General features: G+C 48.9%; 6 protein-coding genes and 1 long non-coding RNA gene across 16 annotated transcripts in view; 5 read left to right on the forward strand and 2 right to left on the reverse strand.

The window, feature by feature from the left end:
* Window positions 1-19: 19 nt before the first annotated feature.
* On the forward strand, window positions 20-2,459 carry LOC9655207 (programmed cell death protein 2-like). Of its 2 annotated transcripts, none has more exons than XM_024667335.1 (8): window positions 20-197; window positions 276-371; window positions 446-529; window positions 641-738; window positions 825-1,186; window positions 1,265-1,514; window positions 1,572-1,782; window positions 1,837-2,459. In XM_024667335.1, the coding sequence occupies exons 1-8, from the start codon at window positions 156-158 to the stop codon at window positions 1,921-1,923; spliced, it is 1,230 nt and encodes a 409-aa protein (XP_024523103.1). In that variant the 5' UTR covers window positions 20-155; the 3' UTR covers window positions 1,924-2,459. The 2 variants fall into 2 exon arrangements, with proteins under 2 accessions (XP_024523103.1, XP_024523097.1); XM_024667329.1 differs by having other exon boundaries at window positions 21-197; window positions 270-371.
* On the reverse strand, window positions 1,786-4,125 carry LOC9643476 (bystin). The gene is made up of 12 exons (XM_002963632.2): window positions 3,945-4,125; window positions 3,817-3,890; window positions 3,622-3,757; window positions 3,422-3,557; window positions 3,318-3,366; window positions 2,930-3,257; window positions 2,776-2,855; window positions 2,667-2,714; window positions 2,463-2,609; window positions 2,325-2,397; window positions 2,178-2,241; window positions 1,786-2,116 (listed from the first exon to the last, which is right to left on the reverse strand). The coding sequence occupies exons 1-12, from the start codon at window positions 4,089-4,091 to the stop codon at window positions 2,031-2,033; spliced, it is 1,368 nt and encodes a 455-aa protein (XP_002963678.2). The 5' UTR covers window positions 4,092-4,125; the 3' UTR covers window positions 1,786-2,030.
* A 6-nt stretch (window positions 4,126-4,131) lies between these two features.
* On the forward strand, window positions 4,132-5,697 carry LOC9655208 (protein MEMO1). The gene is made up of 8 exons (XM_002963220.2): window positions 4,132-4,281; window positions 4,345-4,429; window positions 4,492-4,560; window positions 4,621-4,733; window positions 4,784-4,895; window positions 4,973-5,116; window positions 5,166-5,340; window positions 5,410-5,697. The coding sequence occupies exons 1-8, from the start codon at window positions 4,236-4,238 to the stop codon at window positions 5,533-5,535; spliced, it is 870 nt and encodes a 289-aa protein (XP_002963266.1). The 5' UTR covers window positions 4,132-4,235; the 3' UTR covers window positions 5,536-5,697.
* Window positions 5,698-5,790: 93 nt separating this feature from the next.
* LOC9643477 (dnaJ homolog subfamily C GRV2) lies at window positions 5,791-15,972 on the forward strand. Of its 5 annotated transcripts, none has more exons than XM_024667258.1 (26): window positions 5,791-6,328; window positions 6,383-6,506; window positions 6,573-6,806; window positions 6,855-6,942; window positions 6,997-7,205; window positions 7,313-7,414; window positions 7,472-7,534; window positions 7,581-9,662; window positions 9,712-10,074; window positions 10,125-10,265; window positions 10,329-10,721; window positions 10,773-11,261; window positions 11,316-11,539; window positions 11,596-11,940; window positions 11,992-12,286; window positions 12,344-12,724; window positions 12,781-13,126; window positions 13,173-13,516; window positions 13,580-14,047; window positions 14,108-14,232; window positions 14,312-14,435; window positions 14,505-14,573; window positions 14,637-14,792; window positions 14,858-15,118; window positions 15,250-15,634; window positions 15,695-15,972. In XM_024667258.1, the coding sequence occupies exons 1-24, from the start codon at window positions 5,964-5,966 to the stop codon at window positions 14,867-14,869; spliced, it is 7,542 nt and encodes a 2,513-aa protein (XP_024523026.1). In that variant the 5' UTR covers window positions 5,791-5,963; the 3' UTR covers window positions 14,870-15,118; window positions 15,250-15,634; window positions 15,695-15,972. The 5 variants fall into 5 exon arrangements, with proteins under 5 accessions (XP_024523026.1, XP_024523029.1, XP_024523013.1 ...); XM_024667261.1 differs by having other exon boundaries at window positions 14,864-15,118; XM_024667245.1 differs by having other exon boundaries at window positions 5,792-6,328; window positions 14,637-15,118.
* Window positions 15,973-16,293: 321 nt separating this feature from the next.
* Window positions 16,294-17,536, forward strand: LOC112343602. Its single transcript, XM_024667349.1, has 3 exons — window positions 16,294-16,462; window positions 16,526-16,797; window positions 16,876-17,536. Exons 1-3 carry the CDS (start codon window positions 16,373-16,375, stop codon window positions 17,438-17,440), a joined length of 927 nt encoding a protein of 308 aa, XP_024523117.1. The 5' UTR covers window positions 16,294-16,372; the 3' UTR covers window positions 17,441-17,536.
* LOC112343613 lies at window positions 16,594-19,856 on the reverse strand. Of its 5 annotated transcripts, XR_002991337.1 has the most exons (8): window positions 19,684-19,856; window positions 19,356-19,595; window positions 18,761-19,293; window positions 18,533-18,706; window positions 17,969-18,470; window positions 17,796-17,882; window positions 16,762-16,930; window positions 16,594-16,705 (listed from the first exon to the last, which is right to left on the reverse strand). It is a non-coding gene; the product is annotated as an uncharacterized LOC112343613 (long non-coding RNA). The 5 variants fall into 5 exon arrangements; XR_002991333.1 differs by lacking the exons at window positions 16,594-16,705; window positions 16,762-16,930 and having other exon boundaries at window positions 17,506-17,882; window positions 18,761-19,001; window positions 19,050-19,293; XR_002991334.1 differs by lacking the exons at window positions 16,594-16,705; window positions 16,762-16,930 and having other exon boundaries at window positions 17,506-17,882; window positions 17,969-18,380; window positions 18,430-18,470.
* A 169-nt stretch (window positions 19,857-20,025) lies between these two features.
* Window positions 20,026-20,764, forward strand: part of LOC9643478 (extensin-2) — a 1,919-nt gene continuing 1,180 nt past the window's right edge. The window contains exons 1-2 of the mRNA XM_024667341.1: window positions 20,026-20,137; window positions 20,287-20,764. Of these exons, the coding sequence (XP_024523109.1) occupies window positions 20,317-20,764 (448 nt within the window). The 5' untranslated portion in view covers window positions 20,026-20,137; window positions 20,287-20,316. The remainder of the gene's footprint in view (window positions 20,138-20,286) is intronic.

Consider the following 20,764-nt stretch of genomic DNA (forward strand, 5'->3'; position numbering starts at 1 on the left):
ATGGTGCCCCTTTAGAACAAGAAAAAATGCGTGTAAAGGGATTCGAGAAAGGTCGATCTTTTCATTTCATTCATTCATTCATTCTCTAGGGTTGTGCTAGGGTTTTGAGAGCGCCTCGCCGGAGAGGCCCGGGAGAAGCAAATTCGATCGGTCGGATGGGGCGCCCGCTTCCGGCACACCTCACGACTGTGGACGCTGTAAGCAATCGAGCGCCGTGAGCTGCGCGGCGCGATCTTTCTTTCTTTCGTTTGCTGAATTCTCGCTCTCAGCTGCAGGAAAATGAGAATGTCGTGCTGGGAATGCCTGGGCCATGGGCGGAGGACAATCAAGAAATGAGCGATCACTACACGAGCAAAGTCGGGGGATTGCCGGTAGAATTGGTTTCTTTTTCCTCAGCTGTGTGTGATCGTAAGAATTTCACTTGGAGCTCGCGTTTCTGGAACAGGATTGGCCGCTTGATTCTGACGAGATCGACAGCAGCTTGCTGAAATGCAGTGTTTGCGGTGGTGAATTGGGACTCGTTGCACAGGTTTAATTCATGTATACTGTGATGCCTATTCCCTGCTTGCGATTATCTTTGCTTTTTCCAGGCCAGCTTTTTCCAGGTTATCTCAAAGTTTGCTTTTGTTTCCATTTGCAGGTGTATGCCCCGTTGTCGATCAACAATACCAAGATCGAAGAACGTGTGCTTTTTATTTTTGGATGCCCCACGTCTAGCTGCGGTATCAGTCCTCTCAGGTTCTTTCTACAAACAAAGCCATATATATTCAACTTGCTAGCATTCTTCCATGCAACTTAGCTTTTACTAACTAAGAACATTCCAGTTGGAGAACATTGAGGTTGCAGAAGGATGGTCCCTCGTCACCTGTGTGCTCGCCGGCTAGCGATACGCCATCGACTTCAACCGGTGAGTCTGGTGATGATGCGGAAGCTTCATCCGCTAGAGACGATCAAAACTCGAATGATTGGTGGGAGGACGACTCCTCGTGGGCTCCTATAGCTCAGGCTGAGAATGGGGAAGAGGCTGGGAGCATGGGATTGCACGAACTGGAAGAAGCTCTACTCGAGGCCGGATATGCTGCGGCGGCTCGACCGCAGTCACAGGCCAGTACGCGCCATGAGATACGAGAGTCCAATGAGGATGAACCAACGTCAAGCGAGGAGATTACTGAGGCCGAGTTACCTGGTAATACAACTTGTGGTTTTCGCATTTCCTTGGCACTCTTTTGAGGACGAGGCTATTGACAGATTGGTGACAATGCAGTGCTACCATGCTTTTACATCTATTCCCAGAATGAGTCCCATCCGTGCCGGGGCAGCAGAGCCGTGAGCGCTCTACAAAACTCGGAACGGCTTGTGGACTTCGGTCTGGATGCTAGTACCGGTACCGATTCCGCTCAGGCGGACGAGTGTTGGGAAGGGGAGGAATACGAACACGATAGGGCCGTTTCAGCTGATAGGACTTATTTGAAGTTTAAAAAGAGATTGGATTGCTACCCGGAACAATGCTACAGGTTGGTCAGTTTGTTTCCAGTTCATGTTTTTTTGAGACTTGCTTTGGTTGAGAGCAGGTATAGTTTCGGTGGCCGTGCGTTGCTAGCGAACAAAGATCAAGGGGATCCCGGTGTTTGCTCCTTGTGTCGAGGGCCTCGGGTTTATGAGATGCAGCTCATGCCACCGCTTCTCTACTATCTCCAGCAAGCTTGTAAAGATCTCCCTTCTACGTCCTACGGCCCCAACGATTGGGAATGGTTGACAGTCATCATCTACACTTGTGCTCAGGTAGAATGAAAACAACTGGTCGCATTCTCATTTCACAGTTACGCTTTTTCCCAGAGCTGCTCAAGGCCACCACAGGCTGATGGTGAAAGGAAGAGTTGGATAGTGGTGGAAGAAGCTACCATTTTACAGTACGAGACATAAAATGGATGGAGATACTACACACCGTCCTGCATTGGATCAATCACTAATCAAGAAGCACCAAAATCGCAGCTCGCGGTTCATTCGTTTATTGTGGAGGGAGGCATTTCTCACTCTTCCATTTCGACTTCCACCTTGGGCAAGTCCCAGACGTCCTCAGTCGTGGCGCCAGTAACGATCATCATCGGCTGCTGAAGTGGTGGAAGGTTAAGGAAAAGAAGAGAAAACAATGCGAGCAAGACTTTTCCAAAGGATATCATCTTCTTCCTTTTGGCCGCGATTCAGGCTGTGTTGGAGTTCTCTTTGGACCTCCGGCGTGACCTGCGTTCCATCAAACAAAACCTTGTCAATCAATCAAGTCCAGGACGAGCAACAAAACTTTCTTCTCTCGACTTGTCTCTCACCAGATAATGCTTCTGATGGCGCATCAGTCGCTTCAAGCTCCCCTTATCGGCCTCGGTTAAAGAGTTCTTGTACCTGGCAAACTTTCGCGACATTAATAAAGAGCAAAGGAGAGAAACTTCCTTCTTTTCGGCGAATACCTCTGGACAAACGTGAGCAGGCATTGGTGCCATATAACAGGGAGCTGGCGCTCTTCTTCCGTGAACTTCACGAAATGAGAGACCACAGCATCGATGACACGGTGAGGCAGCGAGTACTTCTTGTCTAGCAGAAGCTTCAAAAAATAGCTGCAAAACAAAGAACAAGAAAAACTATAGAAAATAGATGAGAGGTTTATCGTTTACCTATTTGTACCGGAATACTCCATCTCGGCAATTTTAAGTATCGCAACACTGGGACAAAAACAATTTTAATTTGTTCTTCTCAATATGAAGACAATGGAAAAGAACTTACCTTGAATGACCCGCAGGTATTGATACCTTTTGAATGATACTGCCGACGATCACGGCTTCCCGCAAGTTGCAAGTTTGCGACTTGACAATTCCAAACAGTAAAAGGAAACAGTTAGCAAGCGATTCTGTGCTCGGAAGAATCATCAGACGCTCACCAAGCAGAGAGGAAAGATGATGCCTTTGTAGAACGCGGAGGGCTTGTAGACCGATTTCTTGAGTGCTTGGTAGAGAGCAAAATGAAGTCTTTTGTTGGTCCGGATGTCTTCGCGAATTCGAGGCAGCAGCACCAGTGTATAAAACCGCGCAGCCATCCGCGAGTTTAAGTTTGAAGCGAAAAGCCGAGTTGCCTGGTACACGGCGTTTGGGGACCAGTTCTCAGGCTCTGTCAAGTAGAGAGCTTGTTCCCACTCGGCTAGAGCTGTAACAATCTTGAAAGCTTTTGGTAACTTCCCGGCCGTGTATCGGCTTAAAAGCTTCCCAACGCTGCAGTACACATAGCACGGTTCTTATCAATGTCAAATATAAACAGAGGAAAGAACTTGCCCACGATATACGTCGATGACCTTTTGATCAAACCCGGGAACAGTTCTTCCTGCGAAAAATCGATTTTGTTTCCATGGAATGCGTGTAAACACGTTGATTCGTACCTTCATCCTTCAATAGGTCCTGCGTAGCATTACAGTTTTGAATTTTGCTCATGATCATGTCTGTGAGCGTACGCTGCGGAGGTGCGTCCTTGGCCATGAACATAGAAAGAATGCGTTCTTCTTCTTCCGAAATCTCCTGCAGAGAAGGGAGATATAAGATCAAGAGAAAGGTGTGAGCAACATTTTCTCATTCGACTTACGTGACCTTCGGCTGGATCAAACTCGCTCTTGCTGTCAAAGATATCATCCTCCTCATCGTCACTCTCGTTGGCGGCCACATTCTTTTCTAGAGCCTCAAAAGCCTTGCCAGCTTTTGAGCGCTCATCCTCCTCATCCCTGTCGGCGAGAAAACGCCTCTCAACACTCGAGAGATGATAAAAAATGCGAGGACGTACTCTTCTTTCTGGATCTCTTTCATTTGTTTCCTTGCCTCTTTAAGAATTCTGCCGCTCATAGAAGCATCCACGTACTGTACAACACGAATGTTAGCCCAGTATTCGATCAAGCAGGAAAAAACTCCTACATCGTCATTCTCTTGCTTGCTCTTGGATTTCTTGGACCTCGCCCTGCTCGAAACCACGGTCTCGCTCTCAATTTGATCTTCCAGTGTCATCCTCGCCCTCTTCTCTTTCCCGGGTGCGGCTCCTCCCCTCCGCTTCATCCCCGCCATGGCTAAACCCTAAATAAAACCCTAGATTCTGGGGAAAAAAGTTAGGGCTCTTGGCTACAGACGTTTGAGTGGAAATCACGCGCGACGGCCCCATTCTGCCTGAGCTTCTGCCGGCGATTGTGGAGAGGCAGGGGCGACGAGGCCATGGCGCGTCAAGCATCTCACGCTGGATCTTGGTACTCCGATGATGGTGAGCATTGTCTCGAATTTCGGGAATTTGTGGGTGAAATTGGGGTTTTCTTGAATGTGGCAGCGTTGGAGCTTCGCGAGGAGCTGGATGGATGGCTCAAAGGCTCTGGTCTTCCAAAGAAGCCGGACGCGCGAGCTGTGATTGCTCCGTGAGTGGGAATTATCTCTTCTTTCTTGAAAATCTTGCGAGCAAGAACGTCAATTCTTGCAGGCATGCTGGATATCGTTATTCTGGACGCTGCGCTGCCTTCGCATTCGCGAATATAGATCCACAAGTCGTGTAAGTTTGCTCTTCCTGCACGACTCTTGCTAGTTTTCTCAAATTTTATCTTTGTTCCAGATCTAGAGTTTTTATCCTTGGGCCATCTCACCATCACTACACTCGCAAGTGTGCTCTTTCGAGAACTTCTGTTTACAAAACTCCGCTGGGAGATCTTCCTATCGATCTAGATGGTAGTCTCTCTTGCATTGGATTTCCTATAAGTCGTGAAAGTTCTTTGTAGTTTACAGAGAGCTCAAGGAAACTGGGCAGTTTGAGGAGATGCGTGTGGATGTCGACGAGGCCGAGCACAGCATGGAAATGCATCTGCCATACCTCGCCAAAGTTTTCAGCGGGTAACTCTCTCGTTTCCAAATCGTTCTAGAGTAATTGGTGTGTGGAACTCGCTACTGACTTAGACATACAAGTGAAGGGTGCCCGTGAAGATCGTTCCCATTCTAGTCGGCACATTGTCATCCGAGAGTGAAGCTCTGTATGGACGGCTGCTTGCAAAGTACCTCGACGATCCCTCTAACTTCTTCTCCGTCTCCTCGGATTTCTGTCACTGGGGATCACGGTAAGTCTCTTTTCTCGCTTGTTTGTTCATCAATCTATCCTTCCCGCAGGTTTGGATACACGTACTATGACAAGAAGCGTGGCCCCATTTACAAGTCCATCGAGGCTCTCGACAAGTGTGGCATGGACATCATCGAGTCCAAAAATCCGGAAGCTTTCAAGAGCTACCTGGACGAGTACGAGAACACCATTTGTGGACGCCATCCCATAGGAGTTCTTCTTCACGTAAGCTTTAGTAGCATTCCAGGTCGAAAGGAACTCTCAATTTTTTTTTTACTTCTTTGTTGCATGCAGATGATACAAGATTGTAACACCAAACTGGAGCTAAGATTCTTGCAGTACGAGCAGTCAAGCCATTGCAAAACTTCGCGAGACAGCAGCGTGAGCTACGCATCCGCGGTGATCACGGTGGAATGCTGATAAGAAGGCGAGCTCTATGCTACCAAATAATTCTTTCTACTAACACACGCATTAGTTCAAATTTTACATACTATACGACCTCTCCATCTCCAATGGACGTTGTCATTAAACGATAAGATTGGGTCCAAAGAAAGAATGGGTAAATCCTATTATTGATGTGAATGTGATAAAAACCAGCAGCGAATGTGATACTTGAAAGAAATATAGCCTGGGCGAAATGATGCGAGAGAGTGGATTTGTAAAACCCTAGAAATGGAACTATGATTTCTACGTTCTAGGGTTTCGTAGCGAAGACGGGGGCTTCACAGTCGTCGGGGGGCGGCGCCAGCGCCAGCCGCCACAGATCAGCGTTGGAGGAGAGTTGGAATTGGTGGATTTCGTGGACGCGACCTCGGCAGCAGCCCCGGCAGCTGCGTCTCTTGCAGGTAATGGAATCCACCACCGCCGCGGCGGTAGCGTCGAGGCAGCAGCAGCGAGGCGCCAATGGATCGGCGGATTCCGGCGCCGCTCTTCCTGCGCTGGAGGAGCCCGAGTACCTGGCGAGGTTTCTCGTGATGAAGCACTCGTGGCGCGGGCGGTACAAGAGGATTTTGTGTATCTCCGAGTCGAGCATTATCACGCTCGAGCCGGGGAGCCTCCAGGTGACGAATTCGTATGATCTGGACACGGATTATGAGAGCGCGGCGCCGGTGGCTGGGCGCGAGGATCCATCACAACAGCAGGGGCTCGAGTTTACGATCAATGTCCGGACGGATGGGCGTGGGAAGTTTAAGTCGGTCAAGTTCTCTTCCAGGTGAGTTTGTGCGTGGCTTTTGATAAAATGCCGGTGGCTTATCTGAAGGAACAGGTCCCGTGCAGCGATTCTCACCGAGCTACACAAGTTGAAGTGGAGCAAAGGTGGCACCGCGCCGTCGGTGGCGAGCTTTTCGGTTCTTCGGCTCCGGCGAAGATCTTCTCAGTGGTCACCTTGTGTGAGTCTCTTTTTTCTCTCTCTTTTTGTGCTTTTTCATGATCTCGGGTTCGTGCAACTTGTAAAGGTGTTGAAGGTAACGCCCATTGGAGTCGAGATTCGAGATTCCAAGTCAAATGATCTTTGCTGGTGCTTGGACTTTCGGGATATGGATTCTCCTGGAATCATCTTGCTCTGTGATGCGTACGGCAAAAAGGGAGCTGAGGGAGGAGGTTTTGTTTTGTGCCCTCTGTATGGCAGAAAGTGCAAAGCCTTCATCGCTGACGTAGGAGCGTCTAACGCGGCCATAATTTCTAAGCTGGTATGCAAAGAACTCAATTGCGTAATTTATCGAATCTGTCTCTTGCAGACCAATACAGCAAAGTCCAGTGTGGGGGTCACGACTACTATTGACTCATCCCAGACATTTGGTGCGCCGGAGTTTCTTAAACAAAGAGGTAGAGATTCTTTTTGCCATCTTCAGAAGGAAATTCTAATCTTTTCGATTTTAGCCAGTAGTATGGTTGGTGTAAGTGAAGCTCCTGTTGGTGAATGGTCTGTAACGAGAATTCGTTCCTCCGCGCATGGGACTGTAAATACGGTTGGATTGACGCTTGGCTTGGGGCCAAAGGGAGGACTAGGAGACCATGGCGATACCGTTTACCGAAAGCTTGTTCTTACAAAGAGCTCCTTGGTCGAACGAAGACATGACAACTATGAGGTATTTCTCTACAGTTTGCATTCAAGCGTGATTGTTTTTTTAGCTTTCTTCAAAACTTGCCTGAGTGCATGCTGGTGTTAACAGGTCATTGATGGTTGATGGAACAGGCAGTGAGTGGTCGGCCTCTATCGTCAGCAGCAGCTCTCGTTCGATTTGCTGAGGAGCCCCAGATGTTTGCTATTGAGTTTGGTGATGGATGCCCAGTCCATGTAAGTGTTTTGCTTTGGTAAGTGCACTATGAAGCTCTTACATCAAAACCCTTTCAGGTCTATACAAGCACGTCTAGAGACAGTTTGCTGGCGGCTGTGAAGGATTTAATTCAGACTGAGGTTTGTTCGTTTCGTTTTGAGGTTTAGTGACTTACGTTGGTCACAGGGTCAACGTCCGGTCGCTGTTCTTCCCAGGCTGACAATGCCAGGACACCGTTTAGATCCTCCCACTGGAAGAGTGCCAGTACCTTTAGTAAGCTCGCACCATCATCGTCTATTCACAGAACCGGAGGGTGAAGTTCTTCATCTCAAGCACTTGGTGGCAGCTGCAAAAGATGCGGTTGCAGAGGGTGGCTCTATTCCTGGATCAAAAGCAAGACTTTGGCGAAGAGTGCGAGAATTCAACGCCTGTGTTCCATATAGCGGTATCCAATTATCTACGGATGTTCCAGACGTGACATACATGGCATTATTGTCGATGCTGCCAGCACCAGTTAATCTACCAGCAGAAGCTCCCCCGCCACCTCCGCCGTCACCCAAGGCCGCAGGAACATTGATAGGTCTCATCGCGTGCTTAAGACGGCTACTTTCGTCTTCAACAGTAGCTTCGGTGGTAATCTCAATGCCAGTGGCGGTTGGAAGGATAATGGGATTACTGAGAAACGGCTCTGAAGGCGTGGCAATGGAAGCGTCCTCTTTGATCGCCATGCTTATTGGAGGTGGGCCTGGGGATGGGAACTTCGGAATCAACAGCAAAGGCGAACGGCATGCCACCATGATGCATGCGAAGTCAGCCTTGTTTGGTAACCAGCTTCACACGACCGTTCTGGTTAACAGGCTGAAGTCGCCGTCGGTCTCGACGTTACTTTCAATGGCAGTGGTGGAAGTTCTGGAAGCTATGCTCTGCGAGCCTCAAAGCGAAACAACAGACTCGTCGACTTTCATCGAGATGTTAAGACAAGTAGCTGGTTTGCGGAGGCGACTGTTCGCACTCTTCGGCCATCCTGCGGAGGGTGTGAGGGAGACAGTAGCTGTTATTATGCGCACCATTGCGGAGGAAGATGCTATTGCTGCTGAATCCATGCGAGACGCAGCCTTGCGTGATGGAGCTCTATTGAGACACCTGGTGCACGCATTCTTCTTGCCACCTGGTGAACGTCGGGAAGTGAGCAGGCAACTTGTGGCGCTTTGGGCTGATTCTCATGCACCTGCGCTCGATCTTCTTTCCCGTGTGCTACCTCCGGGGCTCGTGGCTTATCTCCATACTCGTCCTTCGGACGACGACGAGGACTTGAAGCTTGAGTTCAGTCAAGAGAACATCTTCGGCAAACGACGACAGAAGCGGCTTCTACAAAGACGGAGGGGCCGTTTGCTACGTCCAAAGCCGGCAATTGTTACAGAGGCAGAAAGTGCTGGGCACAATGGCGATTCTCAGCTTACAGACAGCATTATAGTTACCAGAACCAGGGACGAGACGCATATAATAACGTCATCTGCGGATACTGTAGAACCATCACCTGCGGATTCGATGCAAGCTCTAGTTCCTGCTCCGGCCCAAGTTGTGGTAGAGAGCTTGCCGGTAGGCTCTGGACGCTTGGTCTGTAACTGGCCCGAGTTTTGGCGAGAGTTCAGCCTCGATCACAATCGAGCTGATCTGATATGGAACGAACGAACCCGGCAAGAGTTACGGGAGGCACTGACTACAGAAGTCCACCTCTTAGATGTTGAAAAGGAACGATCTACCAGCATCGAGGCGCTCGGTGTTGCAGTGCCAGACGAGAATCAGACTGCTCTGAGCCAGCTATCTTGGAACTATGCCGAGTTCTCCGTCCGATATCCGAGTCTTTCCAAAGAAGTCTGTGTTGGACAGTACTACTTGAGGCTGCTTCTCGAAGGTGGTGAAGGGTCGGAAAGCCATGCTCAAGACTTCCCGTTGAGAGATCCTGCTGCTTTCTTCAGAGCACTCTACCACCGGTTTCTTTGTGACGCGGATATGGGTCTTACAGTGGAAGGGGCCGATCCAAGTGAACTAGTTGCGTCTGGGGACTGGTGCGATATGGCTGGGCTTGACGGCTTTGGTGGTGGTGGTGGCTTTTCCGTGCGAGAACTATGTGCAAGAGCTATGACCATTGTCTACGAGCAGCATTGTCAAGCTATCGGTGCCTTTGATGGCACCGCACATATCACGGTTCTACTTGACAGAACGAATGACAGAGCACTCCGGCATCGACTTTTACTTCTCCTGAAAGTAAGAAAATATATATTTGTTTCTTTCATGTTTTTGCTGTGTCTCGTAGGTTCTAGTCAAGGTGCCGGCGAATGCTGAGGCGTGCATTTCAGTTGGGGGATGTACCTTGGTCGTGGACCTTTTGACAACTTCCCATGAAGCTTCAGAGAGAACGTCCATACCTCTGCAATCGAACTTAATTGCTGCCTCTGCGTTCATCGAGCCTCAGAAAGTCTGGCACTATGTTGACCTGGAAGGAAAGCAAGTTGGACCTGTTGAAAAGGACTCCATCAGGCGGGCATGGTCTAAGCAAGAAATAGGCTGGAACTCAAAATGTTGGGGATCAGGGATGACTGATTGGAAGCGGCTGCGAAGTATTCGTGAGTTGCGGTGGGCTTTATCTGGCCGCGTGGGTATTTTGACACCAAAACAGGTGCGTTCGTTTGAATTGCGTCTTGAATAAGCTTACGTTTTTTTTTTCAGGTTGGCGAAGTTGCTTTGTCTATTCTGCACAGCATGGTTTCTGTACACTCCGATCTAGATGACGCTGGGGAGCTTGTTGTACCAATTCCTAGAGTCAAGAGAATTCTTTCAAGCTCCCGCTGCCTTCCGCATGTTGCACAGGTGGGGTGTCTGAAGCTATTTTGATGTTTTTTTTTTTTTTTTTCCTGACGCCGATTTATGCAGGCAATGCTAACGGGAGAGCCTGCCATCGTGGAAGGAGCAGCTTCTTTATTGAAGGCAATCGTTACTCGTAATCCTCAAGCAATGGTCAGGCTTTACAACACTGGTGCCTTTTATTTTGCACTCTCTTATGGAGGTTCAAACCTGAGTTCCATCGCCAGTCTATTTGCTGTCACTCATGTTCATCAAGCATTTCATGGTGGTGCGGAAGCAGCTGTTTCTTCTTCTTTACCTTTGGCCAAACGAAGTGTTCTCGGTGGATTACTGCCCGAGTCATTGTTATATGTGCTGGAAAGAAGCGGCTCCCCTTCGTTTGCTTTGGCAATGGTCGCTGATTCGGATACACCAGAAATAATTTGGACTCATAAGATGCGTGGGGAGCGTCTTATAGATCAGGTGCGTTGGACTCTTGTTGTTTGAACTTTTTGTCTGACTTTATCTCTGCAGACACTAAAACACCTTGGAGAGTTTCCGGCAAAGTTGTCTCAGTTTTCCCATTGCTTATATGAATATGCACCTATGCCTCCTGTGACATATCCAGAGCTGCAAGATGAAATGTGGTGTCATCGTTATTACCTTCGAAATCTTTGCGACGAGATCAGGTTCCCGGATTGGCCGATTGTCGAACATGTGGAGTTCCTCCAGTCTTTGCTTAGTATGTGGCGTGAAGAGCTCACGAGACGTCCAATGGATCTTTCGGAGGAAGAAGCTTGCTCTATCTTGGAAATTTCCTTGGACGAGGATGAGACATCTTCACACAACGCTGAGCCCCCTGAAGATGAAGAAGGCAAAGTACCTAGTAAACTTTCTGGGCGGGTTGACGAGGACCTTCTTAAACGACAATACAGGAAGATGGCTATGAAATATCATCCAGACAAAAACCCGGAAGGCCGAGAAAAGTTCGTTGCAGTCCAAAAAGCATACGAGCGTTTGCAGGTATGTGTTAAGGTGGCAGTAGGCAACTGTCTCAGCTCTGATGGTTTATTTCAGGCTACTTTGCAAGGACTTCAGGGACCTCAACCATGGAGATTAAGGCTGTTATTGAAAGGGCAGTGTATACTGTTTAGAAGATACGGAGACGTGTTGGAACCTTTCAAATATGCTGGATATCCGATGCTGCTGCAAGCGATAACCGTTGATAGCGAGGACAACAATTTTCTCTCGTCCGAACGGGCTCCGCTTTTGGAAGCTGCAACAGAGCTCGCATGGTTAACGTGAGTTTCCAAGTTCGGTCAGTAGTTTGCTGGTTCTGACCGTTTTGCTCCTGCAGGTGCTTGTCTTCAGCCTTAAATGGTGAGGAGCTTGTGCGAGATGGTGGAGTGCCTCTTCTAGCAACGCTTCTTTCGCGTTGTATGTATGTTGTGCAGCCGAACACAGCACCAAACGATCCAGCTGCGGTCATAGTCACGAACGTGATGCGGTCTTTCGCCGTAATAAGTACATTTGGAAGCGCCCTGCAGGAAATAGTGATGTGTCCGGGATTCGTGGAAGATGCTGTACATTGTGCTGAACTGGAGCTTGCAACTTCTGCTGTAGACGCTGCTCTGCAAACCATTGGTCTACTTGCTGCTGCTCAAGATCTTCAGAATAAGCTGCTTAATGCTGGAGTCTTCTGGTATGCTTTGTTAAAGTGTTTATGTGCTGATACTTACAGATAAAACTGCAGGTATCTATTACCTTTGCTTTTGCAATACGACTCTACCGCAGAAGATGGCGATGCGACGGAGCCTCATGCTGTTGGCAATAGTGTCCAGGCTGCCAAGAATACACATGCAGTATTAGCAGCCAAGGCTTTGTCTCGAATATGGGGTATTTTGGATGACAAACTTAGTAGTCCCCACAATCCTACGGCAGCAACTGTATTGCGATCGTTGTTGACACCGAAGCTAGCATCACTGCTCCGCGAGGAGTCCCCGAAGGAGCTTTTGCTTAAGCTTAACTCGAACTTGGAATCGCCCGAGGTACAAGAGTTGTTTTATTTAGGACTTTTCAGCTCCTTATTCTTGCCAATTGCACAGATAATTTGGAATTCCACGACAAGGTCGGAGCTTCTCAAGTTTATTGAGAAGGAACGTGTTTCTCCTTGTCCAGATGGATCTTTCGACATGTCTGCTGCCCAGGAGTTCAAATATAAGACTTTGAGCAACGAACTGCACGTTGGTGACGTCTATCTCAGAGTTTACAACGAGCAGCCAGATTTCAAAATTAGCGAACCGGATCTATTCTGTGAAAATCTGATGCGATACATCTGTGCGATCGTCGAACAGAGGAAAAACGCTGACAAAGAACACGCAACTATATCGCAGCCTGACGGTGAAGAAGAAAGTTCCGAGGGAAACAAAAAGGAGTCCGGCGCTATACTTGTTGAAAACTTGACAATGGCACTTACGTCCTTGCAGGTAATGACGCTCAATTGTTTTTGTGTTTTGTTATCATCTTTTTTTTTTCTTTTCAGAATTTACTGACTGCAAACCCTGGACTGTGCTCTGTATTTTCCACCAAGGAGCAAGTGGCGCCGTTATTGGAGTGCCTTTTGGACACAGAGCCTGGAAGTGGTCAAATACCGGAGCTATGTTTGAGTATCCTCTCACAATTGACGTCCTTCGCTCCCTGCGTGGAAGCCATAGCAAGCGACAGATCTGGATTACTACTACTTTTGCAACTGCTGCTGACTTCACCGGCCTGCAGAGATGGAACGCTACGTGTTTTGTATGCTCTTGCAAGTACTTCTGAGCTTGCTTGGGCAGCTGCAAAGCATGGAGGCGTAGTCTACATTCTCCAGCTTCTTTTACCCCTTCAAGGTTTGTCCGGGACCTTTTAAGAATTTGGGCTAACTTCACATTGCAGAAGAAATACCCAGTCAACAGCGGGCTGCAGCAGCTTCTTTGTTGGGTAAACTTCTCAGCCAGCCTATGCATGGTCCAAGAGTAGCTATTACTCTCGGTCGGTTTTTGCCGGATGGCTTAGTCTCTGTCGTCAGGGACGGACCTGGTGAAGCTGTTGTGATAGCACTTGAGCAAACTACTGAGACTCCTGAGCTTGTATGGACTCCTGCTATGGCAACTTCTTTGAGTGCGCAACTCGCCACTATGGCTGCTGATCTCTATCGGGAGCAAACGAAAGGAAGAGTTTTGGAGTGGGACTTACCGGAACAACCAGCTGGTCAGCAAGATATGCGTGATGAGCCTCAGGTAGATTTTTTTTAATTCCTCGATCTTTGATCTATCGTAACGCTTTTATTTCTTGCTGTGCAGGTTGGCGGCGTGTACGTAAGATTGTTCCTGAAAGATCCGAAGTTTCCTCTTCGGAATCCCAAGAGGTTTTTGGAAGGACTTCTGGATCAGTATGTAGCCGCCGCTGCCGCGACTCATGCAAGAGGACCTCAACCTGCAGATGCCGAACTTCCTTTGCTGCTCTCAGCAGCACTAGTGTCGCTTCTACGGGTTCAGCCCGCTCTTGCTGATCATGCCGGTCACCTGGGATATGTTCCAAAACTCGTGGCTGCTATGGCCAAGGAAGGACGAAGGGAGATTATGTCGTCAGCAGAGATAATGGTCTCGACTGGTGGTATCAAGGACGAGTCTTGGGATTTGGACGATGGTGACAAGGGCCAAACACTACAGGAACGCGTCAGATTGAGCTGCTTGCGAGTTCTTCATCAACTTGCTTCCAGCACAGTGTGTGCCGAAGCCATGGCAACGTCTGGACTCGGCTCTCCACAGGTACCAATTCTAGCAAACATTATACTCTTGTCATAACTGGAACCTTGTAATACGTTTCAGGTTGTTCCTCTTTTGGTGAAGGCCATTGGATGGCAAGGCGGTAGTGTTCTCGCTTTGGAAACATTAAAGCGAGTGACGGCCGCGGGTAATCGTGCGCGTGATGCTCTAGTGGCCCAAGGATTGAAGTAAGCTTTTTTTTTTTTCTTTTTTTTTCTTTTTTCTTCTTTTTCGTCTTGTGTTTATGTTAATGTCTCCATTCTACAGGGTTGGACTCGTGGAGATCTTGCTAGGATTGCTTGATTGGCGAGCCGGTGGCAGAAACGGTTTGTGCCAGCAAATGAAGTGGAACGAGTCCGAGGCATCAGTTGGGCGAGTCTTAGCCGTCGAGGTTCGTCCTTCTCTCTATTATGAGTTAACGCCAAGCGCTCTGCGCTCTAACAACCCTGCTCTATAACAGATTCTACGTGCCTTTGGCGAGGAAGGCGCTCACTCTGCCAGAGTTCAGGAGATTTTAAATTTGTCCGAGGTATGAGAGACACTTTCTTCGTTGGTCTTCGTTGTCCTCACCTTTTCCAACTCCACGTTCCAGGTGTGGAATGCATACAAAGACCAGAAGCACGACTTGTTCCTGCCATCAAACTCTCAGATGGCCGCGGCTGGAATAGCTGGCCTGATCGAAGGCTCCACCGCCGGTGTCACTTACTCGTTGCCAGCTCCATCCGGCGCGAAATCTCCTCGAGTCAAGGTAACACCGGGGCCTTCTCACATTCCTCCTTTGGATTGAGACTACGGGATATGTTTGTATCATAGCAACAGCTTTAGAGGCCTCCGCTCAAAACATTTGGTACGGTACATATTTGGAATTTTCGGGTCAGGTCAGCTTGTAAATTCTTTGTATAATTCGCACTCGCTGTTAATAAGAGGGAGAGAGATAGCTTCGTGTTTTTTACGCCTACCACCGCGTCACAGAGCAGTCCAGGTGATGGAAACGATGATCATGCGACAAAAGAAGTATTTTTCAAACCGCCACCACCGCTTCTCATGATTTCTATCAGCACTCTGAAGCAACCGGTACGTTTTCTGATAAGTATTTAGTCACCGCTTTGTGTTGGAGTGTGCTTGCTTTACTCAAAAGAGTGAAGAAAATGAGAGTGTTTTGGTTGCTTGTCTTGCTGGTTCTCACAAGCTGGGATTCTACGCAGAGCAGCGGCAGTGATGATCTTCGTGAGCTCTCGAGTGGCGGGGATCAGCGTGTTCACTTGCCGCCATTTCCTCATCGCAAGCACCACCCGCCGCCTCCATTCTTCTACCGGTCGCCACCTCCGCCATCGCCTCCACCGCCGTCGCCACCTCCGCCACCATCGCCACCTCCACCGCCGCCGCCGCACCACCACCACTTGGCTCCCTTTCCTCATCGCAAACACCACCCGCCGCCTCCATTCTTCTACCTGTCGCCACCTCCGCCATCGCCACCACCACCTCACAGGCATCCTACAAGGCATCCATGCCTTGGAAAGCGCGAGTTTTCTCCACTTAAGCTGGTCATCCAAGGCAGGGTCGTGTACAAGATCGACAAAGGACTCGAAGGTAAGCAAGCTTATCAGATGCGATTAACAGATGGCTAAGACTACCTTCTTTCTTATCAAGGTGCGAGAGTTAAGGTGGAATGCTTCACAGGCACAGACGCTAAGGACGCCTATGGATACACCAATTCCTTTGGAAACTATGAGGTGATGGTGAGCGGCCTGGAGATTGGCACGGCTGATATCAATTACTGCGCGACCTCTCTTGCCGGAGGTGGAAAAACACGCGAGAGAAGTAGCGATCTTACTCTAAAATTTGTGACAAAGAAGGAAGTAGTGCTCCAAGCCAAAGATATAGTGGCCACTTGATAGATAATGTTAAAAGCTCTACAGTTTAAATTATGGCCGTTGGATTGTCCCTATATTCTTGGTCGATTCTTGGTCGATTCCATGGTTCTCTGGCAGGCTCTCTCCTGGTAAGTTTCTTCTAGCGGCTTAGTTCTTTCTTTCCAATTTGTGGCTGGGTTTAGTTCTTTCGTTGCAATTGGCTGGGCTAAAATGGTTTTGGTGGAGTGTAGCGAATTATCTCTAAGTTTCGAAGATTTTGGAGAGGGATTTTTTCTTGCTGCGTGATCACGCCGGTTTGGGTTGTCAAGGCGTGATCCTTGTGATCGAGCTAGCTTCGCGAGATGGATGGAAGAACCCTGGACATGGTTTGTTCTTATCTATGAGATTTTTTGTTTAAAAAGATCTTTAGCTTACTTTGCAAACCAGGTGGATTGAGAGATCTTCCATAGCGGACATGTCCATCAACGAGCTCTATCTTCTCTCCCAGGTGATGAGCACGTATCCCCGCCAGTGGAATGCGGCTCTCAAGCGCTCGCTTCTCATGGTAAGTCACGAGGAATTAGAATAAAAAAGAGGTTTTGGTCTTACTGGAAAAAATCGCGTCCAGGATATCGCGGTTCTTGCGAACGAGAACAGAGATAACGACGTTCATGCCCGGATAAATCGTCTCAACGAGTTTCTCCTAGCTCCGCTGGCCAGGATAGTGCTCACCGAGAGAGAAGCGATGAAGTCGTCCAGAGAGGCGGCGGCTGCGCGAGAGCAGCAGCTCAATGCGGCGGTGGCGGCGCTGCAAGACGAGAAGGAGGCGGTGTCAAAGCAGCTCGAGGAGGAGAAGGAGCAAACCTTGCAGCAGAACATGTTCATCGAGACTCTCCTCAAGTAAAAAACTTCTTTTGTTTCATCGCTTTTGTAGAGTTCGTTCGAATGACCTCTCGTTCTTTCCTGTGCCATGTACAGTGATATGGACAAGATGGCCAAACTTAGCGATCACCGGAAGAAGAAGATCCTCCAGCTGCAGCACACGCTGTTCGTCAAGGACTTGCAAATCCACAGGCTTACGTCCGGCGAGCGGGAGCAGCCAGACTCTCAGGTCCAGAGCTTCGAAGACAGCATCAAAGACTGCCTCCAGTGGGTTTCTGCAGCTGAAACAAAGACGACAATGGTGTCTCACTCACTGGATGACGACCAGAGCTCGTCAAGAGCTCCGGTTTGCAGCACGTCATCAGTCTCCAGCAATCTTGGAAGTGGCATGACCACGTCAGGCCCGGATCCACAGAAGCAGAAACTTGAACAACAAAGCATTCCAGTGTCACTCCAAGATGACGTGGGGTTGCTCCAACTGGTTCTTGCCGGACTTTGGCACGAAGGCGTGACGAGCGTGAAGATAATACAAGACTCTGGTTTGTGCTCTGTACCGTCAGCAGTGGTACATTTTTGGCTGGGACTTGCCACGCGCATTGCGAGCCGCATGGCAGAGACGGTACAAGACTCGGCCTTGGGATTGTTTTCCCAGCTCCTGTAAACGTCGGGCCACAGTACTGGCCAGCCTAGGACACGTAAAACCTTGTCTAGAGCTGCAATAAGCAGGACAAAAAGGAAAGCTGGAAGTTGCTAGTGAGGCAAGACGTCAATGAGCAAGAAGAAACAACAAGGAAGAGATCATAAAGTATAAGGCAAGCAAAGGAAAACAAAGATTCGACGACGATGTTGACTATTAGCAACGATGCCGCTGCTCGTCAAGAGGGTCATGCAGACACTTGTTCGCGGGAATAAATGGCACAGGTTCAGGACCGATATGACGACGGCTGCTTTCACGACTCACGAGAGAAGTGGACGAAATCTCTCCCTCTCTTTCCCAGACTAGTAAGAATAAGTACCTTGAACAGTGTGGACCAGAGAACATGATCGACGACAGCCGAAGGGAAGGTGCTCTTCATCAGCGTCCTAAGTACGTGCTGCTGCCACTGCAAAGGAGTTAACAGATCGATCAGCCAGGTAAACTGTTTTCAAAAGGAGTGAAAGAAAACAGAAGAAAGATTGCAGTACTTACAAAAGTAGTAGGGTCCCTCCCAGGTTATCAGGAATAAAGTATCGCACTCAGACATCAGCCTAGTTCATCGTCCCCCGCGAGCTGCCGGTGCGCGCTCATAGGCTTGAGCTGGAATCCAAATGTCGAGTGCCCGAGTTCCACGTAGTATCCTATGCGAACGGTTGAAGGGACACCATCCACGGGTCAAGCTTTTCCTTTGCAACTGGACCGCTCGTCGTTTCCCATCGGTTTCAACGATGCCGTTCGGCCACCTCTTGGGCTCAGCGATTGGAAAACATTTGTCTGGAAGCCTATCATCTTCGTTAACGTCCGCATTTAAGGCTGTGTTGAAGTGGCTCGTTAGAAAATCAAAGCCACACTGGTTTTTTCCAGTTCCTCGTGAAGTTTTCCAGGCAGGAAAGCATTCTCTCGCCTGCGGAATGAATCGAGCTCATTAGTAGGGAAGTAAAGTAAGGACTCACTAAGTTGGTGAAGTTGCGAAGGTCCCGGAGCGAGCCGTTTTCTAGAGAAATTCCACGGGAATATTATGGAAGGACGAGCAAGCAACTGCGACAATTATCATACCTTTGAATCCGGAAAGAGAGATCGATTCCAGTGGCCCCTGCTAGCGTCACTCACCAATGCATAAGTGACGAGATTCTGGAGTTTTAGTCAACATTCGGATTCACGGGAAACCATTTCTCTGACCAGCTCTCCCCTGTCTCGCTGTCCCGTGGAGACTTGTTCGCTTCTCCAGGACTGTCCGGAATAACATAAACAATGTTTGAGCCAAGGGTAGAAAATGAAACCCACCTGGAATGCTCCTGGTTAAAATGTCTCGCTTTCGGTCAGCGTTCGTGTTCCGATTCCTTACGTTTCCACGATTCTACAGATTCCGCCTCGAAAGTTGGTTTTTTTCTTTTCTTACATTCCCGAGAAGCGGTGGAGGCCATCATCGCATGAGGACACGGACACTCTACAGGAAAGTTTTCAGCTTTCCGTAGTGGCTCCCAGTAATTTCTTGTTGTCTGCTGCTACTAAAAACAAAAAAGTTCTTCCGATACGAGAAAAATGAAACTATTTCAAACAAACATGATCTTACTCGAGGTTGGAGTTGAGTACCGCCACCATGTAGTGTAATGTAACTTACATTCTGTGGTCATCATGGAAGCATATTTCCTTCGCTCTTTTACTCGAGCATGCCAAGCTTGTTTGTTCTTACAATCATTTCGAGACTCCTTTCACGTGGTTATAGTACCACTGCAGCCTCCTGGACGCCTCCCAGAGATATGAGATATGTATCAATCCAAGCAGGTCAAATCGGTAAGAGTGTTGTTTACACATTCCTTGTCAATCAAACGCTACAGTTCAGTCTCTCATGAAGAAAAAAACGAAACACTTCAGAGACCTGTGCGGCGGTAGCAGACTGTGGCACGTTCAGAAGATCAGAGCTGCAAAACGAAGGTGCTAAAGCAAGTGTAGGGATCGAACCTGCGATGCCACCACTGATTCTGAAAGAGAACTTAAAAAACCAAAAAGAAAAGAAGAAAATAACTATCCTATGAGAGAAAAGAAACTCCCCTCTGGCACAAGAAGCACGCCTGTAGCTTCGCCTCTGCCAGGCACCCGCTGTAAAACAATCTGTGATCTGAAAAATAAGAACGAAACAAAAGAGACACGGCGAGCATAGGACCGGTTCTACTCTTAAACTGGCAAAAAGAAGATCAAGGCTTTACCGTGATACTGTGAACCGCGTTGCATCCAGCTGCGTCCTGGCCATTACCAAGTGTAGTTTACTCCCGAGCTGCTAAAATGGCCCACAGCTGCACTCACTAAAGAAACCAGCTGGCCGTAGAGACGAGGAGAATTGGCGAATAACAATCTCCAAAGGCCGGCCGTCTGGGGAACGTGGCTCTCACGTTCGTTCATTCTTCTCACACACTTGCCATGTTGTAACGAGCGTCGAGACTACTACCGTCTAGCTGCTGCTACAGTTTACTGGGCCCCAAGTCGCCATAGAAGACTTCGGACTAGTCCCCGCCAGTATATATAAGTCCCAGAGGCAATCCACCGGAAGAGCAAGAAGGTTTCAGGGAGAAACACTTCCTTCTTCGTGGAGGAGGAGGAGAAGCCGGGACTAAAGGGGAGATTTCTTTTCAGGAATCTTCTGTTGTGTCTGAGAGAGCGCTGGTAAGCTTCTGCTTCTTCAATTCCGCAATGTGTGTGCCTTGCCTGCGATGCAGAGCTCGCCTGTACTTGCTTGCTCTCGAACTGCTCGAACAGCCTTCTGACGTTCTGTTCTTGATGTTTTTCCTTCTGTTCGTTTTTGCTTCTTCCAGCAGCAGGGAAAGAGAAGAGAGCCCGAGACCATGGGGCCGCCCCGACGGACAAGAATGCCAATGGAGGCAACAGCAGCTCTGAGTTTGGTGGTGATCGCACTTGCGTTTGCTGCACAGGTCGAGGCGTCGCCTTACGAGTACAAGTCTCCGCCCCCGCCTGTTTACGAGACTCCTGCTCCAGTCTACAAGTACAAATCTCCGCCCCCTCCACCACCGGTTTACAAGTACGCTTCTCCTCCCCCACCTGTTTATCACGCTCCTGCTCCTGTCTACAAATACAAATCCCCACCTCCGCCTGTCTACCACTACAGCTCCCCACCACCACCAGTCTACAAATACAAGTCACCACCTCCTCCAGTGTATCATGCTCCCGCCCCGGTCTACAAGTATAAGTCTCCTCCCCCGCCAGTCTATCACTACAGCTCGCCACCACCACCTGTTTACAAATACAAATCCCCGCCGCCACCTGTGTACCACG

The sequence above is a fragment of the Selaginella moellendorffii genome, unplaced genomic scaffold (genome assembly GCF_000143415.4).
Source record: "Selaginella moellendorffii unplaced genomic scaffold, v1.0 SELMOscaffold_3, whole genome shotgun sequence".
Classification (NCBI taxonomy): Eukaryota; Viridiplantae; Streptophyta; class Lycopodiopsida; order Selaginellales; family Selaginellaceae; genus Selaginella; species Selaginella moellendorffii.

Coding starts and splice junctions, on each gene's coding strand:
- LOC9655207 (XM_024667329.1), top strand. CDS start 156: ATGGGGCGCCCGCTTCCGGCACACCTCACGACTGTGGACGCT. Junction 372..445: donor GCAAAGTCGGGGGATTGCCG/GTAGAATTGGTT, acceptor TTTCTGGAACAG/GATTGGCCGCTTGATTCTGA. Junction 530..640: donor AATTGGGACTCGTTGCACAG/GTTTAATTCATG, acceptor TTCCATTTGCAG/GTGTATGCCCCGTTGTCGAT.
- LOC9643476 (XM_002963632.2), bottom strand. CDS start 4,091: ATGGCGGGGATGAAGCGGAGGGGAGGAGCCGCACCCGGGAAAGAGAAG. Junction 3,258..3,317: donor GTCATCGACGTATATCGTGG/GCAAGTTCTTTC, acceptor TGTGTACTGCAG/CGTTGGGAAGCTTTTAAGCC. Junction 2,398..2,462: donor CTGCTCACGTTTGTCCAGAG/GTATTCGCCGAA, acceptor AAAGTTTGCCAG/GTACAAGAACTCTTTAACCG.
- LOC9655208 (XM_002963220.2), top strand. CDS start 4,236: ATGGCGCGTCAAGCATCTCACGCTGGATCTTGGTACTCCGATGATG. Junction 4,282..4,344: donor ATCTTGGTACTCCGATGATG/GTGAGCATTGTC, acceptor TGAATGTGGCAG/CGTTGGAGCTTCGCGAGGAG. Junction 4,734..4,783: donor TCTTCCTATCGATCTAGATG/GTAGTCTCTCTT, acceptor AGTTCTTTGTAG/TTTACAGAGAGCTCAAGGAA.
- LOC9643477 (XM_024667245.1), top strand. CDS start 5,964: ATGGAATCCACCACCGCCGCGGCGGTAGCGTCGAGGCAGCAGCAGCGA. Junction 7,535..7,580: donor AGGATTTAATTCAGACTGAG/GTTTGTTCGTTT, acceptor CGTTGGTCACAG/GGTCAACGTCCGGTCGCTGT. Junction 12,725..12,780: donor TGGCACTTACGTCCTTGCAG/GTAATGACGCTC, acceptor TTTTCTTTTCAG/AATTTACTGACTGCAAACCC.
- LOC112343602 (XM_024667349.1), top strand. CDS start 16,373: ATGTCCATCAACGAGCTCTATCTTCTCTCCCAGGTGATGAGCACGTAT. Junction 16,463..16,525: donor TCAAGCGCTCGCTTCTCATG/GTAAGTCACGAG, acceptor AATCGCGTCCAG/GATATCGCGGTTCTTGCGAA. Junction 16,798..16,875: donor TTCATCGAGACTCTCCTCAA/GTAAAAAACTTC, acceptor TGCCATGTACAG/TGATATGGACAAGATGGCCA.